General features: G+C 39.3%; 1 protein-coding gene across 2 annotated transcripts in view; it reads right to left on the reverse strand.

The window, feature by feature from the left end:
- Positions 1–25784, reverse strand: part of MOXD1 (monooxygenase DBH like 1) — a 52417-nt gene that overhangs the window by 21399 nt on the left and 5234 nt on the right. For both annotated transcript variants that reach the window (XM_054821197.1, XM_054821196.1), the window contains exons 2-4: positions 18299–18445; positions 16696–16863; positions 16494–16577 (exon numbers count right to left, since the gene is read on the reverse strand). In XM_054821197.1, the coding sequence (XP_054677172.1) occupies positions 16494–16577; positions 16696–16863; positions 18299–18445 (399 nt within the window). The remainder of the gene's footprint in view (positions 1–16493; positions 16578–16695; positions 16864–18298; positions 18446–25784) is intronic.

Genomic DNA, 25784 nt, shown 5'->3' on the forward strand with positions numbered 1-25784 from the left:
GTTACCAGGAAGGTATCTCTCTCCACTTTCTTCAAACCAGTAAACCAATTACAGAGCGGGAAGGGCAGGAAGAAGCAACCAGAGCCTGTGCATATCAAGACCACCCTCATTGATGTGAATCTGCAAAATACCATTGAAGCTGGGCTCTTGGGGAGTCCAGCTGCTGCCGAGTACCTGCATGTCTGTCCAAGAAGTGCACAACCCCAAACCACCCACTTCACTGCAACTAGAAGTCAATGGAAGGATGCCAATTTTTTTTGTTCTGATGGCAAGACTGAAATACTTCACAAGAGATCTTCTGTACTGTTCTGAGTAATCCCTATTTCAGTTAGCGTTACCATTATCATGAATTACTGTACTATGGAAGTAAAAGGTACTTTTGAAGGAGATAAGAGTCAGTTTTCCCATCAGATAAGAATTTATTCCCAAATTTATCAGACTGACAAAGATTCAGAAATCCATTTCAGCTTGATGTTGCTTCTTCCCTTTGTTCTGTCATATACCTGCATATGTATCCAAATACTGCAGAACAAAAACACACTCATATCTTGGCAGCTTATACATTAAATAGCAGTATATATCTCAAGAATTCAGAAGCTCTACATAATGCATAGGTTAGTCAGGGAAATGGTTATGGGAGTATTATCCCTGTATCTACCAAGAAAAAAAAGAGTATTTTTGTCCCAACATGTGATAGTTCTGCCTGCTGCTACAAGATCCCAGGACCTGCTGTGCTTACAGTCACTACTTCAAAATCAACTTCCCCTCAAAACAATGGGACATTCGCAAAATTAGAAACTCACATCCTGTCATCGCTTTCTTAGTATTGGTTACCTAAACAATAATAGCACTTCAAAAAGTAGGTTTGTTCAGCTTGCTTTGCTGAAGAAAAGAAAAAAACCTCTAACCCTTAAGCATCTTTCCGATGCATCTTGTAGGAGAATTTATATTCTTCAAATGCACAAATAAATAATGAAAACCAGCAGGAAAGTTACACTTTTTACACATTTTTATTACAACTCAGTTAAAGAGGTGCCACCTTTCTCTCTCCCCTTTTGAACAAATAGAGGGGGAAAAAAAAAAAAGAAACTATTAGGAGTGGTCAAAAATCTGTTAACAAAAATCCTAGGAAAATCTCATGAATCACAAATTATTCTTTTCCCAGAAATGCATGGAAATATTTTAATGGCCAGCTCCCTAAGGATCACAGCATCATTTCTGACTCAAACAAGAGAAGGAAGAAAAGCAGACCCCCAGACATGTTGGGTTCTCTTCCTCTGATCCAATGAATAGCGAAGTGTACTTATTTACTAAAATAACTTCAGCAGAAAAGAAAATTAACAAATATGATTTAATTCTCTATTATAGTGATTATCTGGAGCAGGGATTTGAACGTGCCATTCTACATCCCAGGTGAGTGCTGCCCTAGTTACTCAGTCATTTGGTATTTTAGCCTATAGAGTCAGTCAGTTGTTTAGGCTGCCTCCCTCTTCCTCCCTCACCTTTGACAAACAGCCTCTGTACAGCTTAGTTTGCTCCAAGCTGAACAGAAATTCCCAAACCTCATTTTTTTTCCAAATAAGCGAAATTCTTGTCTTCTGGCCAACCTTACAAACAATGATGAACAATGATCGAGTTCTTCAAATATGGGGCCAAATTCAGCAAATCATTACTACATTTAAATGTGCACATAAGTAGTCCCAGGTGTAAAATTGGTTGCTAGAGCAGGTATCTACAATTAAATATCTAGATCAGGGTGGCCTGGTTTCCAGAGTACTTGCAGCCCTAATGAATGATAACACAATTTGAAAAGGCTCATCTCCTACAAGGTTATTCCCGCTTTAAGAGCTCTTTATCAGCCTTGATCCCTAACTATAGGCATGCAGTTTTAAAACATGGACTGTTTAACGCACACATGCAACGTTTCCAGTTATTTGAATTTTTTAAGCATAAAGTTTTTGGTTCTTTGATAGTCTTTAATCCCCAAATCACACAACTGAAAGCTAAGATCTACTTTTGCAGGTCTCCAGTCACAATAATAGTGGACCAAGCCTGAAAAGTCACCATGACTGTCTTGGTAATTTGTCTTGGGAAATAGTGCAACTTTTAGAATACTTATGAAAAGATAACAATTTACAGTGCTAAATTAGGACAAAGGAGTGAAATACAGAAAAAATGAGATAAAAGTAGGCATAGTACATAGTAGTCAATAAACTCTGCAGATTTAAGTGAACAATTCTTTTTTTATTTGGATTCTTATTTCTACATAGCCTTGTTGACTCCGTTCTTGTAGTGTAAGGGGACTCTCAAATGCCACTTTCAGCCACCGATAACTTGAGTAATTTAGATGAGTTGCAGTGAAAATGGCAAACTGCCTTTCACTTTCAATAATTACGAGGAAACCTGTGACTTTGAAACATAGTTCCTTCCTCTTTCCTTGCAAATCCCTACTCACCTCTTGTTAGCCAAGGGAGTCAAGAAAGAGGCTGAAAGGAAACTGAAAGGGAATATGCATATAACTTCCTATCTTCCCCATTTTATCTCATTCTTTGAGGCTCGTCTGTGGTGCTTTCACTGTTGCTGACATGCAAGGAAGACCCAGCTGTCAGGGTTGATCTCTTTGCCATGTTGTGAATAAGCCTGCAGAGATACTGCACCACCGGGGCACCTTGGTGACTTCTTCCCCTGCAGGCAAAGTGCATTTTCTGCTTGACATTTCTGAACTGCCAGAGGCTCAGATAACAAAAGCTCTATATCCACCCTACATCAAAATGCCGAAAGCATTTTGGACTGCAAAAAATAAGCGTGTGCAACAAGACAACATCTCCCCTGCTTTTCATGAGACCCACAGAAAGAAGCTGCTGTTAATTATGCATGATGACTTACTTACATTTTGTATCCCCTCTACCTTTCTTGAAAGCTTGGGTGAAAGATCTTTCTAACTGGGCACACTGACATACATGAACCTACTGGATTCCCACTAACAGAGATAAAAAAATAATAGAAGTACTATAATCCACCACCACATCACATCAGGGTTTCCAAAGATGGAAGTATTTAAGATACACCACATTCCAATGTAAAGTGAAGACACTGGCTTCTGCAACTAAAAGTATGGATTACAGTTGGATTAGCATGACCTGTACTCAAGGCAGGTTGGGAGGCTCCTTTCATTATACTGTATCTCTTAGCTCTTCTCAAAATAATGAATTTCAAAGAATATAACAAACAAATTTTCAATTTATTATTGAGTTAGTTAATACAGATAAGACCTGAGCTTTCCACCAGTTAATTTAAGAGAAGCCCTATTCTAGTCAACAGGCTGACATCACATGAACAAAGAAAATGCTTGTATCTGCCAATGCTGGGTTGCTCAGCTTTAATTTTTCTTCCTCTCTTCTGTATTTCCTATTATTCCTTTGCCCACTGCACAAACGGAACACACCACATGTCTTTGTTTCTTAAAAAACCAAGCCAAAAATGTAACGTAATAGAGCCTTGCATCTCAAGCTGCTGATAAGCAGGGTTAAGATACTAACGTACGATGTATTAAACAGGATGAAAAAGCAAACAGTTCAAGTGGTCCAAGAAGTTAGATTCCCTACAAGGGAAAAATATCTCCAGAAACCTGGAAGTCTTTCTAGCTTATTCCTGTTTTTCTGCCTTTTTATTTGTTTTGCTTTCTTTGATGTTAACAGCTGTGGTTTGTTCTTCATGCTTGCTTGTGCGAATGATGAAAGTTAGTAAACTATATCCATAGTCTCCCCATAGTGTCCCTGTTAGAAAATATAGCCCACTGAACTTCAGAAAACATGTTGAATTTATTTTTATATATGAAAATGGCAACAGGTTTTTTATCTTGTAGCAGTGATGCTTCCACTGAAATGTCACTGAAAAATATGACTTTATTTTTTCCTGCTCAAAAGGTAGCTTCAACTTAATCTTACATTTTAAAGACGCTATGGGATGGTGTGTTGCCATATAAATGACTCTGAATAAGGCCATAGCCTTACACAATATCTTCCCTATGTAGTCAGCAGTTACACAGGGAAAAAACATTATTCTATAGTCTCAAAATTATAGGAAAAATTTGACACACGATTCTGTCCTGGCACTGCTGCATCTAAAAGACCTTCTAGCCCGTGGCTGGTTACTTTATTTATATGAGTTTCCCATGTCCCTGATCAACTCAGACCAAAAAGTGATTGATGGTTGTAAAACTGTCTGAGTTTACTTGAGAGAATTTTTGTAGCAGAAGACCAAGTTATAGGGTCTCTGTTTTCTATACTCATCCTGGGGAAGAACTATTTTACCTTCTTACTGATTACTCTGATCTTTGTACTTCTTTCACAAATGTGTACCATGTACACATATTGAAATATTTCACAGAATCACAGAATAGCTAAGGTTGGAAGGGACCTCTGGAGATCATCTAGTACAACCTCCTGCTCAAAGCAGGGTAACCTAACCTAAGTTAACCTAGAAAAGGTAAGTCTAACCTAGAAAAGTTCTTCAAAGAGACGATGTCTTCTTATTAGGATTCATCAAGATTTTTTCCGATTTTTCTTTTGCTTTTCAAAAGTATAGTTGCAGAATGAACAAATATTTATTTAAAACATCTCTTCTAAGGTTTTAGATTTTTCTTCAGAAAAGCAAATACTTAGAATATTTGGCTTAATAAAGTTGGGTCTTTTTCAGCAAAAAACTCCATGTATTCCAGAAAAAAAAAATCAGTAATAATATGGTTTTATTTTCACATAAATGTTTTGAAAGGAAAATGCTAGTTGCTTTCTGCCTAACATTTCTTCTTGCATACAACCCAGAGGTGTGCTGAGCAAAAACCCAAGAGCTGGAAATATGCCTCTGAGCTGGGGTAGATGTTTAAGTCCATGACTCCAGGGCAGACCAGGATTTTAACCCTAACAACCTAAGAGCTATCTCACGTCAGGAGAAAAGCCTGCCGAGGCCAGAGTCACGTCTGGGACACTAATCCGCTGCAGACTTTCAGCCCGGAATTCAGGCATCCTGGGGTCAGGCAGGGACCACCCTCCCAGCGCCCCCACCCCGTCTGTCAGAAAGCATTAAATCAATGCCACAGGATAGTCGGGGCTGAAAGAGATACCTCCAATGCTCAACCGGCTGCAGCCGAGCATGGACTGGCTGCCGTAATCTCTCCTGAGATCAGCCCTATCCGTGGCACGTACACGGCTAAGTGCCCATTCCTGGTTTTCCCACTGTACAATCCAGATCCTAAATTCAGTCTTCATTACTACCAAAGCCCTTTAAATTGCTCTCTGTCCCAAGTGCTTCTGATTTTATACTGTGCTGCCTATTTAGAAAGGTATGTATTTTGGTGAGCGAACTGCAGGAGGCTGAGCAAAGCCACTGCTTCTGGTTCACCGACAGTCATCTAGGTACAACAGGGAGCATTACTGCTTAACTTGAATTGTCCTTCAAACACAAAAATGTTCATCCAAATTATTTTCATACACATTTTTCACATCTTTCAGTTGGACGAAAGTATAACCTGTGTAGTTAGTGACATATCTTGCTTCTCATATTTTAATACAAAAAGAGATGGAGATGAGAAAAAGGTCCAGGCAACAGCAACGATCCCCACCCCCAACCGCATAACGTGATTAGGTAAGGTTTCCTTGGAGGATGGAAATTTTCCAGACCAAAAATAGAGGTTCCATACAACTTAAGGCATTTAAATTTGCATGATTCGTCCTTAATATGTGTGGAGGGTTTTTTCCCAAAGCGACATTCAAATACAGGACATAATACCAGGTTGAAATAACAGTGCTGACTTGTCTATTTATTTATTTAAACTCACATGCCAACAATATAGCTTAACTTGTATACTTTAAAATGCAGAACAAAAATTCTAACATCACCGTGGAGAAAATGTCCTTACCACATGAATGGAAAACCTTATTCAAAAGTACAGATATTTCCTGTTCTTAGTGTAAAGAAGAAAGGAGTTGTTTACTCAGTGACTGCATTGTTGAAGGCTCTTATTAAAGTTTTATTAGTATACCACATTAAGAAGTAATTAACACACCTCCATTTTAAGCTGCAGAATTTTTATTGGAAAAGAATACCTACTTTCAGGTAAATTACTGTTGCTGTGCTGTTAGCTTGGAGAGGAGGCTGTACCTCTAAATTCACACAAATCCTTTTGTCCCCACATACTACTGCTAATGATTACACCGTACATCCAGAATTGCTATAGGTCAGTGTGCAGAACAACTTAAATATTTTAACTAGGAAAGAGGAATCAAACACAACAATAACCAATAAAACCAAACATTTTAGAATGAGAACTGGAGATGGGTTTAGGGCTTCTTGTTCTTTCTGGCATCAAGTCCATTTCTAAGTTCTTATTCCTAATTAATTGCCTGGAACTCTGCCACTCATAAAGAGTTTCAGACTTTAAAGGCATGCAGTAATTTAGACTAAATCCAAAAGAAGTATACCTCAAAGAACTATTCATAAAACATTGTTTCTGCCTGAGGTATGTCTGAAGATTTGCGATAAGGCATTTACTAACAGTTAAAAAGTATAACCCCGAGGAGCAATCTGGTAAAGAGCTCAGGTCAAGAAAAAACTTGTTTCATTCTGTTACGCTTCCTGGCAATACGCTCATTGCACTCCTGAGCAGCAGACACACCGGCGGAGTGGTTGTGGTATTCGGTACGGCCGTAGACTCCCAGCGTAGTTGAGACACACCAAGCAGAATTAATCGGCAATTAATCAGCAACATCATTACTTTCTTGTGAAAACAATATAATAATAAAGTAATATGTAACCAAATATGTTTCAGATCTAAAGCCAAAATGGGTAGTCTATATATGTTCAACAAGAACATATAATTTGAACAGTAAAAATAATAAAGTCAACCAAGGTACTTCCTTTTTTTATTTTCATGCAATCACCATTCATGCACAGTGATGTCTATCTATTTCTTTGAGATGGCAATGGAAGAGGTTTTAATTCTATTGTACAACTGCAAAACATTCCCTTCAATCATGTAGCTTAATAACATTATACTTTTTACCCTCCTGCCTGGGAGTGCATGCGCAGCTTTGCCTGAAGACAGAGCACGTGAAAATCTACAGTGTGTCTGTTTCTTGTTTTATACATACTGGGGTATTCTGTTAGGAAACGTGTTTTCTGACAGGGAAATGCTGACTTTTGTGATGGACTACCAAAAGAGAACACACACGAGAAAGACCTTAGGCATTCAGATACAGGCATACTTCTACAGCAGACACCAACCTGGACGCTCTGGCACCTGAAGTTTGCTGAGGGGAAAGCATGGGATAAAATCAGCACAAGGCTCATGACTCTGACATGACACAGCCTCCTGAGTCAGCAGAACAAATCTTGGAAACTATTGCTCATAACCCTATAAAAATTTATATTTACAGGGTTAACATACAAACATGAGATGACTTACAAAATATGTGCAGTCAAGTAATGCCTACATTAATACTATGATTTCCACATTTTCTCACCCTGAGCCAGATCCTAGTACCCTTGTGTAGGACTCCAACATCCCTCAACGGCACCCATGTAGTCACACAACAAGGGCCATTTTCAGATTACATGATTCTTTTGAAGTCACTTGAGAATACTTTATTAAAATTATACTATATTAACTCTCTAGAAACCAAAACTGTAATTGGCACTTCATAAAACAGAAAGGCACAGTTCCGGTCCAAGCAACTTAAGAGGTAGTAACAGAAAGGTCACTGAAATGAGAGGACAAAGAAAGGAGACTGAAGTTTGCAGTTTATAATAATTTGCTTAGATACTTATGTTTTCTCGGGTTAGGGGGTGTTGGGTTTGGTGGGGTTTTTTGTTCATTTGTTCGTTTGTTTGGTTTTTGTATTTTAGTTAGATCCAAGATGTAAATTAATTTCTTACCAGGTAAAACTTCGCTTCAGTCTTGGTATAAAGAGAAACTATTCACCATCTACCTGCGTTTCAGTTGCCATCTGTGTGGATTTTGATGTCATGCATATTATGTGTGGACGTGGTGGAGTGGTATTGTCCAACTAGTGTCTGTCTCTCTTCCCACTGTTCTTTCTCTCTATTTTACCCCTGGGATTCAATGCTCTGGACATAGTTGTGACTACTGTGCATTCCAAGTGGAAGCATAGATGGAAAGGGTACCATAACACTATCCTCTGAAAACTAACCCCAGTAGCTAATGCTGGGGTTGCAGAGTGAGAGGTCAGTACTGAAGAGAAACACTTTAAACAGATCAGAAATGAAATTTCTTCTCTGTATAAGTTACGTTGGAGCAATTAAATGTGGCCTTACAGAAAATTTCCTTAAGATGCTACTAACTGACTTGTCTGAATTAGAAAGTTGGTCTTAAGAAGCAATGCCAAGAAGTCAGCAGGACCGAGGTAGATCTGCTCTGTGATCCATCCAGACACTCGCCTCATGTTGTGCAAGTCCCATCAAGTCAGATTTTACTACCTATGAACCTGCTGTTCTGGTATTTGCACAAAAGATGGTTTGTAATTAGTCATTTAAGGCCCATTTCTACTCTGAAATATTTTATTGCTTGCTATGATAAGAAATGTGGATCGGGTAACTGCAGACAATTCCTAGACATGATATTATTTTTTTCAGTGCACTGCCTAATCACAGACTTACTTACTCTAAAGCCATACACAAAGCTAAGGATGAGGAAGAAGAAACAAAGACATGGTACAACACAAAAAAGGAGTCAATCAATAGCAGTCGTCTCCTGAAGATCAGCCCACAAAGACCTCAGAATTGGGAAATGAAACTCAGAGCACTTCACAAAAATTGTGCTCTCCCCTTCTCCATGCTTATCGTTGGTCATATTTTAAGTTAAGACTCCTTTCGTCTAACACTTGTATGTACCTAGAACTTACACAAATTCTGATCTTCATTTAATCAGAAAATCACATAAAATACATATTTTCCAACCACGTGCTGGCATAGTCAATACATTGCCATAATGCATGGATGCTGTTTTAATTAAAAAAAGAAAAATCAGAGAAACTGGATTAAATTAACTACATGTTCAAGTTTGCTGATGACAGGAATGAAGTAGATTAGTTATTCCATACTTGGTATGCAAAACTAATGCAGCAAGAGCTGCATAGTTTAAGTATTCTTATTGTAAATATATACCAGAGAAATGAAATAAGACTACCGCAAAGTAAGATTATGTTCCACTATGAAACATAAAGTTTGGTGCGACATTAAAATCTGTGGTCACATGTACTTTCATCTTTGATCACAGAATGAAGTAATATATGAAATAATTTTACATATGAAATAATTTAGCAGAATATGAGAGTATGAGAGTATTTCTGCTACTTCCCAAGATAGTTGCTTGGGAAACTTTTCATTTCCAGCCACTTCACTTATATGATTCTTTAACACTGCAAAGCCTAATGGGCCAATTCAGGCTTGCACTGAAGAGACAGTCCTCCAGATCAAAGGGCGGATAGCTTGCAAGCTCTGCAGCGTTCGTTTGGTTGCCAATCTAATTTACCGAGGCTGAAATTGCTTTGCAGGGGAACATACAGGAAAATAGAGAACATTTGTTTGCGTCAGGCTGCATGATGCAATTTGCTAGAGTTATCACATTTAGCAAAACGTAAAAGTTCAAGCCAGAGAACAACAAGCAGTTACTGTCTGGTATCACTCAAGTTAAAAATCAGTGCCCTCATTTAAGTACTGAAGGCTACAGGCTGCCCTTCTGGCTTTCAATCAATCAATCTCTTAAACTGGAGTCCCTTTGTATTTTCACACTGGGGTCTTTGGTATCACTAAAGCATTCCACTGTCAAAAAGCAGAGTTACCCTTGGCAACAAGTTTTTTTCTGGAGTTTTTAGTTCCTTATCAGAGATTGCTCTGAAACTGAACATGAAGATTAACTAGCAGCTGCTGGTGTGCTCTAATATAGCCTTTCTTGAATTGAAAAGAAGCTCCCTTTCCTAAGGAGATCAACAATGGAAAACTTTGGTGCTTATATAAAAATATGCCCAATGTATCGCTTCTCAGTTAATGCTAAATAATTATATTTTTTCTGGCGATATGCTTGGCCCGTTTTCACTAGTCACATCCAAAGTTCAGTGCCAAAAAATTACACAGCATTATGGTTGAGAAAAATCCACTTTTTCCTAAAGGCAAATTTAAAATAAAAAGTTTTCTTTTGTAATTTTTGCTCCTATCACAATCTCTTCTGTCCCTTGACCGTTTTGGTGGGACACGTGTCCCCCGATTCATCTGTCTGAGAGCTACAGATCGAATACAGGCTGGTTATCTGGGTTCTCTCTTCAGTCAAGAGAGAGAGAGAGACTGAACCATACTGAGGATGCTTGAGCTCACGTGGCTCAGAGACATCCTCTGGGATGATACAAACAGCTGGCTTTGCCACTGGCTCAGACCTGTAGATAAGTCAAGTTAGATGACAGGAAGCCCATCTTCATGGTTGAAAATTTACTGTCTTAAGTATGTTGCCGGAGTTTAATTTAGTATGCATGAGGTGTACTTAAGAGATGCTGAATTTTGACCACATTAATCCCCAGCATGGGGCTTCTTCCCCATTTCAGCAGCACTAAAACCTGCTCACTCCATTCTCATAAGCAGGTTCAAATAATGCACACAAAAGGAGTGCTTTATGCTGCATCCAAATGTTTAAGAGCTTACAAAATGCAACCTACTATCCTCCCTTCCGATGCCGAATGCCCTCTAAAACTGGGTGTCCCATTAAAAAAGTTCTCTTACAGAACCTGAAGTATTTTATGTTCTCGAACACAGCCGCATTGCGGCCTTTCTGCCAGTATTTCTCTGACTATACTAGTTTCAAAAAAACCCAGACAGTTTGGAACTATAGGAAAATGACTAATTCTTAGAGAAAAGACATGTAGATACAGCTAAATGACCCTACTACCCAATTGTATTTGTTATTTTACATAAACTTTTTTTCCTGCTCTTAATAGTGAAATTCCGTGTCTGACATGGTTTTGTTTATGGGTTTATTACTACTGAAGCCCCGGGAACTACTTTCCCTGAGGAAAACACAGTATATTTCAAAGAAATTAAGAAAATAAAGAGGGAAAATTTACAGCGTGTTGAAACTAGTATGGACATGTTATACGCTGAAGCTAAAAAGCTTCATGCAAATTGATTATGGCACATCTGGCATGTAGAATATACTTACCATTCCTTCACCCGCAAACACTGTAAATTTTCAGAAGTTTACACATGGCATTAAACAAATTTTCAGGAGTAGTGGGAGACCACAGGTATAAGGAATTCGCAGAAAAGCTAGAGACAGTAGAGGAAATACTGTATTTTAAGGTTTTTAATTGTGGCGGAAAAAAACAGTGGAGCACATGGGAGACCTGCGGTTAATGGGAAGCCAAAGTAATGAATCTTTAGCAGATGCAGTTATATTAATAAGCAATACAATGAAATGAAATAAACAGAAGACATGGAGTATTGAAAGCTAAGCTAAAGACAGTAATGAAAATGCTGTATCTGTAGAACCAAAAGTAGAAAGAGCACTAAAAACAAGCTTTGAAAATACAGCAAGAGCTGTATTTACTGAAATACGTGGAAGCATTTCTTACGAATGTGAAATACATTTTGACTTTCATGCCGCTAGTAAACAAATGCATGAAGCCAGTTCATGGTAAGCAAAGAATAAATTCAGCAAATAGGCAGAAAAAAAAAAAATCACAAGAAAATATTCATACAAACTGTCAAAGTAGAGAGACACATGTCAGCACACACGTATCCGCTCACACTGAAAATCAGACATCTTGACGGTACAAGAATTAAAGGATCTCAGAAGCTCCAGTGTGCTGCCACTGGATATAACACTTTTTTTAAACCAAAAGTGCAATAAGAAAAAAAAAACACTTTTAAAACAGGCCGTTTACAAGAGGGAGGGTACTGCAGGGATTCCCCTTTCCGGCGCGAGCTCCTCTCAGCAAGCACCCCTCGCTCCGCCAGCCGCCGCTCCCAGCCCCGGCGCGGCAGTGACTCTGCCTGCAAGGGCTCTCCGCACCCGGGGAGCTGCCCTCAGCGTGGCTTCAGCAGGGAGACAGAGACCTTTTCGTGCAGGGGCCGGGGCATGGGCATGCCTGTGTGTCTGCTCTACCAGCGGGTCCATCCCTCCCTCCGAGAGGTCCTGTCGGAGTGGAGGTCCTTCCCCAGGTGCAGTCGGTGAAACCAGAGAACTTTCTTTAGGGATGTGATTAAGAGGGACATTCAGGATCAGTTGGAATAACAATATTTACAGAGAATTGCAAAAATCCTAGCAACAAATAACTTTAAACCCATCTCTGGAAAATCTGGGCTAATAAGTGGAATGCTTTTTTTCTAAGAAAGCTACTTCTGAGAAAGCTCCTGGCTAGCTTCTGTACATGAGAAGAGTAAAAACCCCTGTAAGATAGTAAGCCTGAGGCACATACCACAGCCTGAAGCTGAAAGCAGCAAAACAGGCCAATGCACACGTAGCTGCAGGAGGAGTTTGCAGATGGGCTGCAATGTGCGCTCTCCCACATGAAGAGCAGCCAGGGTCCACCGCTCCAGGACCACTGTGGAGCCATCCTGCAAACAGCTGACTTAAAGAAAGATGGTTGCCTGCTATTACCTCCAAGCAATCCCTTTCATCTGTTCTACCTGTTGTTATTTTCAAAATTGATCTATTAACCTGGTAGCTGGTTCTGCTAACAATAAACACATGGGAGGGAAAAACCTGTAGAAGTTTAACAAATTTTCAAGCAGCCACTGTTCAGCCAGGTAGGCAGCTTGAAAGCTGAGGAGCAATGTACTCCATCAGACTCACAGAAGCAGCTCACTGCCTGGTATTGGTTGTAATCTGGATAACTCTTATCACTGTTATGCCCAGCTATTGAGAAATCATCTTACTTTGTTTTACTTCTTAGCAGAGATAATTTTATTAGAGTTATTTCTCCAGGAGTTCCCGGAGGCATCAGAGAAGATCTCGTAACAGAAGTTATTGTAGAGACATGTAGGAAGAAACAATCTCTTCCCTAGGGAAGAAGCTGCAAGAGGTATGAAACAAAGGAAGATTAAACAGAGAAGTCCTAACCCTGGCCAAAAGTGCCTCGTTATCACAGTGGAGTTCTGTTCTCCACTGGTAAGTGCAGCATAAGGAGAAATTACTTATCCATGTCCTTATTCTACCTATGAGATGAACGTAAGATTACAATCTTATCTCTTGCACAATTTACATGTCATGTAGTGCAGCTTGATCAAGAACAGTCCATAAAAATATGCTGTTTCTCATTACCTGAGGTTCTTGGAAAGCAGCATGAATATTATGTAAAGAGAAAGAAAAGACATAAGATCTTACATAATTTACCTTCGGCTGATTTCAGATCTCTTATGCTAGTTATTTCTTTACCTTGTGCTAACAGAAAAACCCATTATTATCCAAACAAGCCCTTTGATTCACTTCAAATCAACAGCTTGGTCATGTGAGCAATCAGGTGGAGGACCATGCTTGAGCTACCCAGAAAGCAAAGACATCTGCAAAATAGCTTCTCATTTTCCAGAGAGTCATTCAGTTTGGGGGACATATTTTTTTTCCATGAGAAAAAAAAAGCACACAAGAGGAAAAGGATGTGGTCCTGACAGCTGTGCTACCCAGCATCAGAAATGGTACAAGTGCTGGTCTGGTCCCATGACCCCCATTTCCACGTGGGGCACTTCTGCTGTGCTCCTGGTGCATACCCTCCTGTTGAGTTTTGCCAAAGGGATTCAGTTCACGAGCTCCACCACTGCTCCATGGCAGTGACCACGCTGAAGTAAGCAAGAATAACTTGAAGATTCGCTTCAAAAGTGTGCTTCTCATCCAAACTAAAACACTACTATAGATGCATCCTAAGACCAAGTGTTATCACTTACCCAGCTGTTGCACCACTGGATTGTATTTACGAAATCTACTGAAACGTGCTGAAATGCTTTGAATGTGTTCTGCCTGACAGCACAGAGGTAGTCTTTTTTAAAACAATGCACAGTCAATGGAAGGTAAAAATTCCTTTTTAATTCGGAATCTGGATTCAGAATCTGGCATTCGTTAACCAGAGATGATTAAATGTCTTGGCCTCTAACTCTAATGATAGGTCTAATTTTTTCTCAGTTTCTTTCTTTAAAATATTGTGCTTTCCAGATTAAACCGTTATTTCAAAAAATACATTATTACAACATGCTCAGAGCAGTTTTCAAGAAGAAAGGAATGACAGAGAACAGCTGAACAAGATGAAAAAAATTCTTATGGTGGCTGTTGCACCTACGTGAGACTCCAGACCACCAGCAGATTTACACATACGCACAGCTAAGTGCACACTTCCACAGTGTTGGTGGCACGCATTGTCCAACGAGAGCCAAACTGCACTTCAGTGCTCCACAAAATCACACAGGACAGAAATGGCCGAAGTCAGCTCAAATGTACACTACTTAAGTGGACTGAATTACACCTGCGATTAATTTGTACCATTTTCTAAACTTTTTTTTCTGTCTGTGAAAATGAGATGTACAGATTTGTATGAAATTGGTGCTACAGAAGGAAACCAGAACCAACATCTACTATTTAGTGGATGTATTTACATCTAGTATTTAACCAACACAAACAGTCTGATCAGGCCAAATAATTCATCTGTCCTCCCCTTTGCAAAAATTCAATCTTTGTTTGCGTAGCTAATATCCTCCTGAGTCGCCATAAGCCCCATCCTCTGTGTATCAGTAGGCTTTAGGAAATGTTGAATCACTTTGCAAGAGTGCATAGATACAGTTCCACAATGACCCTCTATGTGTCATCTACGAAAGTCACACATGGGAAAATATAAGCTGTGCCCCTGAAAATAAATGCTAAGGAAATGTTCCTACATAATTCTTCTCTTTCTGCAGTAATTTTTCTCTCTCTAAACATTTTTAAGTGGCAAGATGAAATCTGTTTGCTTTTCTGAAAGTGGAAAATTGCTGAGGATTCGCCTCTAGTTTTTAACTTTATAAAAACCAAATAAATTGCTGATTTCAAAATGTGATTTCTAAAATTATAGTATTCTTTATACATAATCATAAAAATAAAGAATATAAAACTATTCTGAAAAATGAGTCAATGTTTTAGCTTCCACCAACCACATTTTTTTAAAAAAATGACTAACCGTATGTGCAGTCAGGCAAAACATTAAAAAAATAAATTCAGAAAATATAAATAATAAATAGTTCCAGAGAACTTTTTAGCAGAACAGCATATATCTACAACTTCCGTCAAACTTAACACGGAATGCATGATGCTGATACTACCATTGTGAAGCTGTCTCACCTGAAAGCAGAGCGCTAGGAATCCTGGCATATATACTGTATTACAAACAAAATCTGCTTTTCGTACAGATCTGTGAAAGCAGCTGTCACAAATTTCAAATGTGATTAAAGATGAAGTACCTGAAGGCAGAAATTTGGACTTTGCAATTACTCATTCTGGTAAAATAAGGGTAATAACTACCTGTATTTCTCAGACATACACTGGAGATCACATGTTAAGTTCTCTGAGTTAATTTAAAATTTCAGTCTTACTGAATGCATTGGGAGAAATATGACTGACAATAATTCAAAAAATGGAATAGAATTGTATACTTAAAAGCATCAATGAGTTCAAAGAAAGATTATTAAGCAGTCTAGAACAATAATAACAAGTTGTTCTTTTAGGAGGTCTTCAGCATTTTGCTTCCGGGAAGGAATGTGACAACCATCTTTCTCCCAGCACTCTTAAGCTTTCAGTTCCAAACTGAGAGAAAGTTAGAAAATGTATTATAGAAAAACATGTTTATGCATGTGGGTTTTGAAATCACCTTGGATCCTGCTGAACCTTGTGTAGATGTTTACACATTTTCGTTAATTTTAATTACAACATCCATCTCTTTTTTTCATAATATTTGGCTTTTACACAGCTGAAGATAACGGAGCCTGTGCTCGCATGATGTAACGTGCCATAACTTCACTGTGGTCATCGCAAGAGAGGTGATTGGAATGAACTAAGAACCTGGCCATTTATTTTAACAAACTTCACTATTTAATTATTTTTTAATCGAAAATTACTCTCCATTAAAAGAAATTCATGACATTTTTAGATAAAAGCAGAAACTTGATGGAACATGCTTTTAGACAATTTTACTCAGTCTTTGCCAAAAATGTTTATGGACAGAAATAATTTTCAACTTCATTTCCTTAAGAGGGAGAGAGGCCGTAGGAGGAGAGAAAGAAAGGGGCTCTGTCACTGTGCGTGCCGGTTGTCAGGGCGCACATACATGTACACTCGGCCCAGGTTTGTGAAGACAGAGAAGAGGTCGTGTTTGCACTCCAGTAAGCAGTGAAACAAATTTTGACAGTGCAAGAATTGATTTGAAGAGCAATCGTTATCTGAGCTCCTCTAAATTTGCTCAGTCTGAATCACTCACCTTCGTCACGTGATGCTTTTCATGTTGTACGGGAATCTTAAACATTTGGCACCAATATGTTGTATCCTTGTCTGGGACAGGCACCTGTCTTAATAAAAAGGGCAAGAACACAATATTATAAAAGTCACATTACCCAGTCGCATAAGCCCAAAGCTTTAGCTGCCACCTTATCCCCATCTCCACATAAACCCACATGACTTACGTCTTTGTTTGTCAAGTCAAAGTATGGCAAGGAGGCAGACAAGACTTCTTCTTTCTCAGGATTCAGTAAACGTAGACTCTTTGTACCACGATTAGACCCATGGTAATTTTGACCTGCTTCTCCCATGTCTTTGTGGTGGTAGGCCCATATTACCCGCACTGTGCTTTCCTGAAATAAAGAAAACAATCAAAAAAACCATAAGGAACAGGAACAAGACCTTCCTCGCATAGTTCACGTAATTCCTAAGATCGGTATGATGTAGGTGTTGGTGTATCAGGACAATGACAACGTACATCAGAGGAGCAGTCACCTACTGACTCAATTTTGCCTTTAAAATTAATAATGTTTTATATACATAGAGTTCATTGTATATCTGCAGAAGTTTAATCTGTCTCTGACAGATTCCTTCATTAATGCTGCAAATTTAAATCACATCTGCAAATAGCAGAACAGATTCATAAAGAGGTAACCAACTAAACGCATCAAACAATTTTTTCTACAGACGCCACTCATTTGGCCAACAATCAGAAGGTTTCCTCCCCAAACAGTTCCCAGGCTCAACTCTGTAAAGAGTTGAATACCTTCTGTGAACTGCTGTCCTTACATGCTAGGGAAGATAGACATTCAATTACAGAACAGATTTACATCTTAAAAATCAATCTACAGCCACAGCGCAGATCAATTCTCTGTAAACTATTCTTGGATTGCAATAATCACCCTTAAGACAAAAGAGTCTAATAAATCCTGAAGTGTCCCAGAATGTTATACTATACTGAGACAGTTTGGAGCAGGTGCGAAAACCATAGATCCATTGACTGCCTGGCAATCTGGTGGTTTATACAGCTGTGGTTTGCTTCCTGCATCTTTCAGCTCCTCATGTTCTTATTACTGCGTATATTGTGAAAACATAGGTAATAGTGTTGAAATAGTATAGCAATGATTCCAAAATGAGTAGCAAACAAGCCAAAGCACAGAAAGCCTTGAAAATCTCTCTAACCTGTCTGTCATTTCCAATACAAAAGTCATCAACTTCATATAATTTAACATTATGCTTAGGAAAAAGAACAGCAGTCCCTAGGGCAATAGGAGAATTTACCATGAAAAGCATTTTACCATGGAAAGAGTTTTATCATAAAAGTCTTCAACTTCTTAATTTTGAATAAAGAAATAAAACCAAAAATATACCATAAATATATATGCTCCAAGCTTTTTAAAAAGTCTATCTTTAAGATCAATTACAAGTTAAAGAGCTAAAAACTGTTTCTCAAGTTGGCATCTCTTGAATAGCTGTAACTGTGGGATATGGGACTTGATGGCCCAGAGGAACCTGTTTCAATCCTGTATTCACTTGGTGCATTAGAAATTAGAGAACATAATCCATTAAAGTAGGACAAAGAAAGCTGAAATTAAAATGTAAGATCTTAATAAAACTAGCACAAATATTTTACATGGTTAAGTTAACCAAACAGTTGCTTTGGAAAGTGAATTTCTTTAATTCTGTCCTTTTACTAAGATGAAATTTTAATAACCAGCTTCATAACCACATATGCATTTGGCCCGTATTAATGCCTTTATCCCTCTACATACAGGCAGAGCCTCTTACCGTTATGCTTTTGTCATTTGTATCACAAGTGTGCAGTTCTCTGCTAAAAGCCAATATTGTATGTGTGCTGTTTTCCATCGCATACTCCAGATGGTAATCCTGTTGAGGGTCCTTTTTAAGTACTCTGTTTTCATCTGTAAAATAATCCTGTCAAAAATAAAAGGTGGCCATTATTAAAATCTAATATTAAATTAAAAATCAAACTCCATGTCCAATACTGAAGCTTCTTAAAGCACATCTTTATGTAAAACGTTGAAGTATCATAGTTTTGTATCAAATGATAAATTTGTGGTGGCACTGAACTTTTTTTTTTTTTTTAATTAAAAATCTTCAGGAAAGCAAGTTTCCTTGATAAGCAGCTTAAAGAATGTCTTGAGCAACTTTAACAACATGCTGCCCAGAAGCCTAATTTATCATGACTGGGGTGTCGTGAACTTCAAGGGAAATCACAGAGAGAACTAATTTCACTTAATATTCACAACAACACAACTTTTTCTTTCTCTTCCTTCCCCACAGAAAGGGAACCTCTTGAATGACCATCGACCAGAACCAGAAACCCTATGGCTTAACAAGCACGGAGAGTGCTCCGCTCATACAAAAGGTGCTGGGTTGGGGTCGGGTTGAGGTGGGGGGGAAGCTGTTTGTAAGAAAGACGCTCCCCGTCTGGGGTTCAGCAGAGGCACGGTACAATGGAGGAGCGGCCGCAGTGATGCCGAGTCATTAACCTCCTCACCCCGAATTCCTGCGGCCCCGCGCAGCTGGGACCCGGCCCTCCCTCTCCTCCCGCCCCGGCCACCTGGAAAGGGCTGGCCACCGCCTCATAGGCACCTCCTCCGGTTGCCCTCCTTCGAGTTTTAGGCTGTTTCTGTCCGGTTTGGGACTGTGCTTTTAACTGACAGATGTATTTCTCATGCCAAACAGGCTACAGGCAGGCACCATTAATCACGCAGCATCCTTGCAGAGTTACGCAGTGCCAGCTGTTCCTGGAAGGCATTTACTTCTGTAGCTATTTGGACCTCCATTCACTTCTAGAGAGACTTCTAGCTTTCCCCTTTTGTTAAAGCGGAGGTAACCGAGCTGAAAAATTGTAAAATGTTAGCTCCAAGTATTTTGATACCGGTAAAAGTATCTGATACCTTATTAATTCACTAAAGGATCATTTGGGAGCTGTAATCTTAAACTTAATCCCACCCTAGAAATCTGTGTGCGTGCAAGAGCCCACATGCACACCAGTCAGAGTTCACAAGCTGGTCTGCCGTTTACAGATGTATGAATAACTGCATGCCCAAACAGTTCATTAAGGTATATTATTTTGTATAAAATTATCCCAGTGATGATGCATCTTTAAGGTAGAAAAGGGTAAAAAGCTGATCACTTTTATCGGTATGAAAATACTCGGATTTAATTCTGTCTTGCCAAAACTACTGAAACAGTTTGGATGTTTTCAGTTCCAGAAAAAATCTAAATCTCAAAATTTTTGAAAGGTACTGAGAAGAGTCCTTCTTTTCCTGTCAGTACTTTTCACGACTACAAATGAATGAATACATATGTGAAAGAAAACACGCATGGAAAAATAGTCACCAAAAAGAGCAAAAGAGGGGCCTAAGACCTGAAGGTGTGTGCTGAAAGAAGGGGAACTGATGAGTTATGCTTGTTCAGAGAAAAAATTTTGGATTTGCTTTTCCAGGTGGAAATAATCAGCCTGTTCTGGGATGGTACTTGAAGATGGGTACTTTATGGGATCAAAATGTTCTGCTTTAACCCTGCATCGCTGCTTGGAAAGAGGTAATGTATGTCTATACACAATACCATCCCTGCTCTGAAAACACTCCTCTATGGAATCTCTGCTTTCATCTTAAAAATAGTAAGGGCTTGTCTGTACGAGAAATGTAACCTTGTAAACATCAGCTTCTATCAAAGTGTGGTATCTTTGCTGAAATGTTAAACTAAATTGGAGGAAGGCACCCTCGTATTAGAAAAAGCACCCACATATTGATTTATTGAGGAATATAAATTCAAGAATAGCTTTTCCTCATGTGAACAGGTTGAAAGTCTTTGCCTGAAACCGCTGTGAAGGAAAGCTCAGAAATGTGAAGCAAGGTTTGCTGTGTGCACTCAAATATTTTGCCGGTGAACTTCACCATCTCTTAACAAGTCTAGAGGACACAGCTGTAACCAAAAAAACCTCTTGTGATACAGCCCTGGCTTCCATGAGCCTACAGGGAGAATACAAAAATAACTTGAAGAAGTCATGTAATTATTATTAGCTCAGATGTGCCTTGATAACGTGATTGTCAGTGTAATTATTTCACTCGCCTGGATGACAGTCAAAGACAGGTCCCAGCTCTGGCTCACTGCAAGGGGCTCGTTTTGTGGCTGCCAGCAAACGCTTTGGGGAGGGTGGTCCCAAAGCTCGGCCCCAGGAGGGTGCCCCGCTGCACCCTGTGGGAGAGGGGCTGGGTTGGGAGAGCCGCCCTGGGGGCTGGCAGCGCTGCCTGCCCGGGCGCTCGCTGCCTACCCCTGCCATCGACGCTGAACAGCACCTCGCTCCGTGACTCACCTTAAATTATTTTGTGGGTAGATGCTAATCTGACCAACTAACGTTAATCTTTCCCATGTGAAAATTTCTGTGAAGTAATGAATTCCTTGTCTCTAACTCGCTCTGCCTGATACATGCCACCTTGAAACAGTCCTTGAATATCAGGGTGCTGAGAGTACCTGGGAAGCAAATTTATGTAATGCCCAGGAAGACAGAGATGTCCATTTATTCCCCAAATCCTCCACCGAGTGCAGCGGTGCTGCCCTAGAGGAATCAAGTGTGACTACACTTGCCGGGGGCTATTTAGGAGTTAATGAACTGCCTCTATTACTATTTTTATTTCCTTTGTTGAAAATTATCCAGATGTTCATCACAAAAATAAAATCAAATAATACAACAAAAAAATTTCTGAACAATTCAGAATTTGATTGCTAAATGTCTCCCATGAAAATTGCTTGTTTACCAGTTTGAAAACAAAATAAGGCCACATTGCCAAAAAATCATACTGATCTCTTTGTGCTCACAAAGATTTAAGTCAAACTATGCAGACTCTGCTCAACTTACTAATCAGAGCTCAAAAGCCTTTGAGACATGTGTTAGTGTACACAATGTAATGAACAAAAGGAGGTTATAAAAAATGAAGACACACTGACAAACTGTGATGCCACTTCCTCTTCAGCAGCATCTTGGAAAAGTAAGAAAAAGTTAGTTGTTGATATATCTTTATAGATATATGTCTGTATTTAGATTGGATATTAGGAAAAATTTCTTCACCAAAAGAGTGGTCAAGCATTGGAACAGGCTGCCCAGAGAGGTGGTGGAGTCACCATCCCTGGAGGTGTTCAAAAACCAGGTAGACGTGGCACTTCAGGACATGGTTTAGTAGGCATGGTGGCATCGGGTTGACATTGGACTTGATGTTCTTAGAGGTCTTTCCCAATCTTAATGATTCTATGATTCTATTCTATGATTCTATCTTTATACATCTCCTATGCTTCCTTTCAGAGTAGAAAAATAAGAATAAATGAAAGTCCTGCTCCTATGGTACAAATGCAATCAAAACCATCACATTTGGACAGCCTACACTGCCTTTAAGTCCTTGCGTCTAGTCAAAGGAGAAAGCTGGGTACCTCTGGAGGCCTTTGAAAAGTGACTTATAAGGCCAAAGGACAACACAGAGGATGGATCCACCAGTGGCCAGAGAGGGGACATTAGACATCTGGGCTTCAGCTGAGCTCAGGATATCTAAATACAGCTCAAAACTCTCTCAGGGCCAGACTACCGTAACACAGAACTCATCTAGATCCACAAGTTTCACTCATTTAATTCCATAGAGAACATTTTCATCAGCAGAATTACAGTCCTTCGATATCTATCACAGATGGTCTGAGACGAGCCTCATATAAGACTAGCTTACCCTCCATACCAGGTAGGATGAGGCTCTAATGTGGCAACCTCTTTTACACAGATTTGCGTTTGCCATCCCATACAGTTAGCTAGAAAACCTGTGCCTTTTGTAGGATAGATTACACTGACACAAGTCCTCCTGAATTTCATGGAGTCCCAGCAGAGATCTGCAATAATTATCAAGCCCTTAAAACCGAATTTTTTAAACACTCACAGCAGAAACGTGAAAACATGGATTTAGGTACTGATTTGGCACTTGCATGCAGATTCTTTGGTTTCTTATACACACAAAAGTATATATCATATGTTAAATGAAGATAAAGTTGCCAAGTTTCACATCAACTTTACAGAAGTGTAAGCAGTTACAGAAAGAGAAAATAAGGGTGAAATTACTATATTTTTCTAGTAAGAACATCTTATTTAAATAGTAAGTGTTTAAAAGTTTTGGAAGTGTTATTGGTCATGCCACATAATGATATCATAACATAATAACAAAGATGTTATTTTTATGTCAAAATCTGCTTATTCAAAACATTTAAAGTTTCTGCACAACTTTGGTAATATTGTATAAACTAGCATTTTAAGCTCTAGACTAAGTTGTGCAATCAGTCAAATAATTAGGTATCTCCTTCCTCACTTTACCTAGAAGTTGAAACAACATATGGAAAATGAAAAATCCTCCTGACAGTACAAGTTAGTTTACATTCTTTTCCAGATGTGAAGCCGATCATGTTATACTGGTTTTCAGATCCCATTCACCTCTCTCTTTCTTAAAAAAAAAACTTTGTGGCATATATGGTTCCTGATTGCTGCTCTCCCAACAGTCATGGAGAACAATTTCTTAAGGATGTGAAAAGAAGCTGTTTTACCCTTCGAGCATGCAAGCACAGCTGCAGAGGAAAGCCTGACCCCGAAAGCACCACCAGCTGTCATCGCAGACGTGAACAGGTGTTTATGGGACTCCTTCCCCACATCTTTACAATGTACAAGATATTGTTTTGTTTATGATATCCATTTCCCATCCTAAATTACAGACAGCACCTTTCAACCTCAAGGAGCATAAAATAACTCTCAAACTGTGGCCCCATCCGGCGATCGCCTCGTGGTCCCGGCTCGCGAGCAGCTCTGCCGCCGGGATTTCTACGTGCTGCCCTTCTCTAAGCAGGAGATCGCTGCCACTTCAGCAGCGATTTAACGCTTAGGAGCGAGTAAAGGGACAAGCCAGGAATGGGAAATGAGGGCAAAACAAGCTGTGTTGCAACTAGTCCTCACCTATGGTCTGTAGCCAACCCATGGAGTTTTGAACATCCCCAAACTACCAAACTGACATCCAAGACCGGCGCTGAAGACAAGTTTGGCAAAAGGAATTGGGAAGCTGTAACCAAGATGAAAGTTGGCGCAGGAGAGGATCTATCTTAGTATAAATAGGATGGATAAATTGCTACAGTATGCAAAAGAACTGACCAAAACATTTGTTTGAAATAAGCACCAAGCTATGCCTTTCTGGGTTTCCAAAAAAAATAACTGTGGTTAACATTTCTCTTTTTTATTGTTGCATTTAATTTAGATGGAATCCTGCTGCTCATGCTTCCAGCACACACTGGATGTTACCACCAAAAATAAGCTGGTTTTACATTGTATTTGGCAAGAAGCAAACAGAGCATGAGTTTACAAATAAGCAAACCAAACTTTTTTGCAACCTCAAACAAATTTCAGCAAAGATCTTACTATGCTCTTATGTTAGGGAAAAGCAGAGCCCACCCACAGAAAACTAACACGAAGCAGGAGTCTGAAAGCATCACTGCTCCGTGTAAGAACACCTTGAGAGCATTCCAGTTGACTGATCCGATCTTGGGATTGGCTCCGAAAGAAAAAATATCCACAGGAAGGGTACAGCAACAGCAATCAAGCAGTTGCAAGAAGTTCCTAAAGTAACCGGGATTGGTAAATTCAGCTGCTGCCCAATGAGCAGTCTGTTTGTAATTAATTTACTGATTGATCTATTTTTTTTACCTACACAGAAGATCAGCATGAAGTGATTCTGTCCTTGCTAGGAAGCCTGGATCTCGGTCATGCGGGCGGTTCTGAGAAGCTGCACACAATTCCTGGTACAATTCCAATGAATCTGGCTGAATTGCACTGGAGTAAATATGGATTATTTACTTCAGGTGTACTACTAACTTTGACAAGGACGGAAATTTTTATCTGTAACAAATAACTGTGGGTGCGTCTGTATTTTAAATGCAGACATACACATATACACAAAGACATACATGTTCCACTCGGGTATTTACAGGAACAGATAATGCATGTTTGTGTGTGTACATGTACATATATTTTCTTTGCAAAAAAAGGGTGTGTATTTTTTATACATGAAACACAACTATTTACTTAGAGACATGTCTTTCCTCATTCAAACTGTAAGTCATTTGAATTTATTTCAGTGTATTTCTTATATCTAGTTAAATGCTGCCCGGGGCAGCTTCCCGGTAGCCTACAGCCAGCAGTGACACCCCTTGGTTTCTGTGGCATTCCTGGGAGATATAAAAATATTGCTTTCTCCACGCACAAATGAAAAACACCGAAATGTGGAGAGCCTTCTAACTTACCACTCAAAGGTGTAAGAAGCATGAGCAGTTAGAAGTTGAAATGCAACTCTGCTTATCGGCATGGATAATTTGACTTTGCAGCAGAGTCCCAAGGACCTATCCGAGTCTTTACATCAAGAATAAATGTTGATTTAAGAGGTTATATTCCAGTTATATCAGAAGCTATAAAGCTAGATTAAAGGCTGTCCTAATGCAAACAGACTAGACAAAACATGTAGCAAAGTGTTTTACGGGAAAGAAAACCCGTAAGTAGGAGATACTGTGTGATTCAATCTCACAAGTGTACTTTATCACACGGAACATTCCTGACGCAGGAGCCACATTTAACCAGTACACGTTTTCTTGTTTTAATTACTTTAATTACTTCAACTATGAGGAAGTTTTAAAAACACTTAAGGGATTTTCAGGCACAACTATTAATGATACTTGTTCCCAAAATCTCTGCATGTGCCTTAGAAAAGCTCCCCTCTTCCCTCTCCTACTTCTGAGATACTCGTTGGTATTGAGAATGAAATCATTCCCCCGTTATTTTAAGCCTTTGCATCACTCGCAGTGGCTACATTTCCATCCTGCCCCCAGCACCTATTTTTGGGGAGCTGTAAGAAAATTTCATTTTCTTGGTGTTTCCAAAATCCAAAGGACAAGAAAAAATACTGTAGAGAAGCAAAAACTTTGCAGAACAGCTCCCAAAAGCCTGCAAAATTCACGAGCTACAGAATTCTTCTCATCTTTTGTTCACCAACTGTTGCTTCCTTGTCCTAACTATTGTACCTCTGAAAGGGAACTACAAAGCTCCCAGCCAGTGGAGATGTACACTGGAGTGTCTCTTTATGCCCCACATCCAAGCCAAGAGGGACTCATTAGTCATCTGGAGATTTTGCCCCAATGCCCAAAGGCATGAAATACCTCCAACAAAGCACCGACTGAGATA

Source organism: Grus americana, chromosome 3, assembly GCF_028858705.1.
Source record: "Grus americana isolate bGruAme1 chromosome 3, bGruAme1.mat, whole genome shotgun sequence".
NCBI classification, from domain to species: Eukaryota; Metazoa; Chordata; class Aves; order Gruiformes; family Gruidae; genus Grus; species Grus americana.